Raw genomic sequence first — 4,755 nt, 5'->3', positions numbered from 1 at the left:
GCAGGTGATGGAGATTTACCGCTGATTACAGAACCGGCTTTCTGACAAGATGCGCATTAAATATCGCATGCGATTTATCGTGCAGCCCTAGTTGAAACCAAGATAACATTTTTCAAAATGCTTTGATGAATAGAAAGTTCAAAAGAGCAGCATTTATTTGAAATAGAAACCTTCTGTATCCTTGTAAATGTCTTTACTGTCACTTTTGATCAATTTAATGGACTAACCCTAAACTTTTGAAGGATACTGATAGTGATTTAGTATTTTGTAGATAATACATTTAAATGTCACAAAAGTAACGTTAGCTAGCTGACATGACGTTTTTGTCCAAACTGCAGAAATGACTTGAAAGAACAGTCTGGAAAGCTTCAGTTAGAATAAGTTAAAATTATATACAAATCCTTAATGTATCACGCTGTATGCCACAGTTTATCCAAATATGTGTTGTTAATTAATTTATTTATTTTTAATATAGCTAAGAGTTACATTATAGCCCTTTTATTTACATTTTTCAAAGATGAAAATTTACTACTAAAATAGATATTTGATAAATTAGCAATATTAATTAATCAAATCAAAGCTAATAAAATAACAACTGAATCATCAGGGACAGCAGAAAAAAAATATTATTGTTGAGCCATGTAATATACAAATGAAACGATTGTGCAAATCTACTCACGAGGCCAAGAGAGCTTATCAGTGACAGAACTTGACCAGGTGTTCTGAAATAATCTTTATTAGGTTTCATCAAAGAAGGTGTGGTTAAAATGTCCATCAGGTTTAGTTCTGGAGGATGGGGAAGGAAAGCTTTGTTACTATCACAAAGACAAAATATTTTAGCATTTCTTGATGTTAACAATATTAATAAAAAATATATATTTATTTAAAAAAATAATAATAATAACATACCCCTGTCAAGTTTAACCTTGGAGAGCCCAAAGTCAGTGAGTTTAATGTGACCCTCATTTGAGATGAGCATGTTGTCTGGTTTTAAGTCCCTGAGTCAAATGACAAAAAGGATGTCAGTTTAATAAACAAAAGACTAAAAATTACTCATAATTCTCCTGTATTTATGAATATACCTGTGAATAATGCTGTGTCTGTGAAGGTAATCCAGAGCGAGTGCAACCTCTGAGATGTATTTCAGAGACATGTCCTCATCAAAGTATCCATAAATATGAAGAAGTGATTTTACATCTCCACCAATCAGATACTCCATCACCTAGAAAAAAAAAGCATGCATGCACCTTTTAAAGTTTCACATTTAACAAGTAGTTCACCCAAAAATGTACTCACCCTCAGGCCATCCAAGATGTAGATGAGGTTGTTTAGTCATCAGAACAGTTCTGGAGAAATCTAGCATTACATCACTTGCTCACCAATGGATCCTCTGCAGTGAATGGGTGCCGTCAGAGCAACTGATACAAACATCGCAGTAATCCACATGACTCCAGTCCATTAATTAACATCTTGTGAAGTGAAAAACTGCATGTTTGTAATGAACAAATCCATCATTAAGATGATTTTAACTTTATAATATCACTTTCTCTAGTGAAAAAGTCATCACATCTGAATCAGGAGAGAAATATGCAAAAATTTTGCACCATTTATAAGCGGAAACAGTTCAGAACAGTTCTAAACTAAAATGTGATTGGATTTTGATGTGATAGAACAACAGGGGATGGACTTTTTTATTGAAGGAAGCATTGTTTTGAATTACGATATTTTAGCCAAAGAGACTGTTTAGAAGTTAAATTGCCTTTATGGGTTTGTTTCTTACAAACACAGTTTTTTCACTTCACAAGACGTTAAAGGGGTCATATGATGCTTTTTTAAAGATCATTATTTTGTGTATTTGGTGTAACAGAATATGTTGACATGCTTTAATTTTCAAAAAACACATTATTTTTCAAATACTGTACATTATTGTAGGTCCTCTATGCCCCGCCTCTCTCAAACGCTTCGTTTTCTACAAAGTCCCTCCTTCCAACAAGCGCAGTCTGCTCTGATTAGCCAGCTGACCCAGTGCATTGTGATTGGCCGAACGGCACCCATTCACTGCAGAGGATCCATTGGTGAGCAAGTGATGTAATGCTGCATTTCTCCAAATCTGTTACGATTAACTCATCCACATCTACATGGCTTGAGGGTAATTAGCCTACATTTTGTTGCCAAACTTTCATTTTTGGTTGAATGATTCCTTTAAATATTTTCCACCCGAGGTCTTTTTGAAATGTGACCTGCACCGGTTTTAATGAGATTCATCCTTGTACGTACCAGATAGACTTTAGTTGCAGTTTGTAAAGAGTAAAACAGGTGCACAATAAAAGGACTTTTACTGAGAGCCAGAGCATCTCTCTCAGCTCTCATCTGATCAATCATGTTCTTATCCACCATGTCTGCTTTCTTCACCACCTGACAAAAAAAAAAAATTGTTTATCAACGCTAACAATTTAAAATGGTTAAACAGTTGAGAAAATCTGAACGACATGACAAACAGTAACTATAATAAACAAAAATTAGTAAACTTAGGATACATTGGCAAATTTAGGATACATTATTTTAATTATACTTATTTTAAATACTATGGCGTGTGTAATATATAATATATATATATATATATATATATATATATTAGTAGCTATATTACCATCAGCATAAAGGCTATATATACACACACACACACACACACACACACACATATATATATATATATATATACACACACACACACACATATATATACATATATATATATATATAAAAAACATTATATACAAAACATAACTAAATATCTCTGTACCTTGACTGCATAGAGTTTGGAGTTGCATTTCTTTCTGGCGAGGTAAACCTTCCCAAAGGCTCCTCGACTGATAGGTTTGACCAGCAGAAAGTCCTCGATGGAGGGAGCTTTCACTGCGCTGTTTGAGCCTTCAGATGATATTCCATGAGCTTCCATTTCTGCTGTCTCTTCAAATATTAATTTAATCCAACTAGTTCACTAACTGTTAGATTAGATCACTAGTCTGTCGTCTCACCGTAGATGATCCTCACTCAGAGAAGTACAAAAACGATTTATGGTGATCATTGTGTCGAAAATCAAACACATATCACCACAAATGCTTTTACACGCTGCATGTATTCGTTTTGCATTAGTTTGAACGAGACAGTCCGACGTTCAGTCCACCGCATCCATTCTCACTGTGTTGACAAGGGCGACTCGTTTGTTTTGAAATTTGAAATGCGCGACATAAACTTGGGTCCTAAAACGCGGTGGTTTAGTCGCCCCGAACGTCTGAAATTAAATAGTCAACTGGAAAAAAATATGCTTAATAAAGATTGTATTAGAGCTTATGTTTAATGTATAAATGATATACTTTTCATTTCATTCTTACACTAGAAAATTACTGTTACATTTCTGCAAAAACGAATCAGGCAAAGACGTTGGCTACTTTGCAGGGCTTTAGTGGAGCGGAGAGGAGGCGCCCTCTGCTGGCCAGCGACAGAATAAAAGACTGCGCTCGGTATTCCTCCAGGGGGCGCGCGGCGGTTTAGAAATCTCAGAATGTATTTGTAGCTATATTTGGAATATTTATTCAAATTTATTTATTTTGGAACCTGGCGCACAAACGCAATTCCGCCTATGCAATTTCTAAAGAATCTTTATTTTACATATCCTCATAAAATAATTACAAACTTGAATCCATCATCAACAGCGTTGTAACAAGCATCAAGTCACATGCTGCAGCAGCTTTTTGGATAATAATGCAGACTATAGGAGTAAAATTGAGAATGAATGTGTTTTGGAAGGACGTAGCGCTGGTGTTTTATTGAGTATGAACAGTCTAAAAGAAAACAGTCTTATGTAGTGAATCTGATTTTGATTCATGCCTACACAGATGCAAATATTCAACCTGACCAGAAGAATTCGAGCAATACCTTTCATTGATCCACTTGTCTAAGAACAAAAAAAGCTCTAAAAAACTTTATCTGTTTGTAGATCTTTTCCTATCTTTAATGACATATAAGTCTCAATTTTTTTTCAGTTTGCTATGCTAAACACCCCCTTTTTCTTCATTTGTTTTAATTTTATTTTGTTGTTATGGTCTATCATTTTTATGTTGATGGTTGTATTACTTTTTGTATAGGCTACTGTTTTTTTATTTTTGAGCGTTAATTAAAAAAAAAAAATTAGCAGACTATATGTTACTGATTAGTATTTTATTCATTTAATTAATTATTCATATTTTATTAATTAAATGTTATTATTTAATAGTTGTATTACGGATTAATATTCAGCTTAATGAGCGGATGACTTTTTAAAACCTTAGATGTGGCTATGGAATAAATAAGCCTATATGCCAGAAAGAAAATAACACTCATAATTCCGTATGCAAATGACGTGATTTCGGTTATTAGATTTTAAGTGGCGGTAGTAAATGTTATAATTTTATACCACTACTATAAAAAACTGACTAAAAGAATTGTACTGCCAAGCGTAACTAATGTAAATAATACATTTCATAATTAGAATAGGCTATATTTCACCATTGATATCGTTATCGTTATTAATGTCAATATAACTTACAGTATTTGACAGTTGTGTTGTAAAGTGTGTAATAAACTACATTTAAAAATAAATTGCACGAAAACTGTAACGTTACTTGAAAAGTACACATTGAGAACAAAAATGTCTTTCTTCTTCTTATTCCTTTTTTTTATGAAAATGATTCCCCGAATGACCCTCTCTCTCTC

At 33.5% G+C, this 4,755-nt stretch overlaps 1 protein-coding gene across 2 annotated transcripts in view; it reads right to left on the bottom strand.

Annotated features, from left to right (window-relative positions):
• The window catches only part of LOC107687524 (serine/threonine-protein kinase greatwall-like), a 15,275-nt gene extending 12,039 nt beyond the window's left edge, over positions 1-3,236 (bottom strand). For both annotated transcript variants that reach the window (XM_016484888.1, XM_016484890.1), the window contains exons 1-5: positions 2,804-3,236; positions 2,278-2,415; positions 1,083-1,222; positions 910-998; positions 680-786 (exon numbers count right to left, since the gene is read on the bottom strand). In XM_016484888.1, coding sequence (XP_016340374.1) covers positions 680-786; positions 910-998; positions 1,083-1,222; positions 2,278-2,415; positions 2,804-2,959 — 630 coding nt within the window. In that variant the 5' untranslated portion in view covers positions 2,960-3,236. The remainder of the gene's footprint in view (positions 1-679; positions 787-909; positions 999-1,082; positions 1,223-2,277; positions 2,416-2,803) is intronic.
• Between the last annotated feature and the right edge of the window lie 1,519 nt (positions 3,237-4,755).

The sequence above is a fragment of the Sinocyclocheilus anshuiensis genome, unplaced genomic scaffold (assembly GCF_001515605.1).
Source record: "Sinocyclocheilus anshuiensis isolate Anshui unplaced genomic scaffold, SAMN03320099.WGS_v1.1 scaffold870, whole genome shotgun sequence".
Classification (NCBI taxonomy): Eukaryota; Metazoa; Chordata; class Actinopteri; order Cypriniformes; family Cyprinidae; genus Sinocyclocheilus; species Sinocyclocheilus anshuiensis.
The sequence above is the reverse complement of the archived record's forward strand: the minus strand, read 5'-3'. Positions and strand labels throughout refer to the sequence as shown.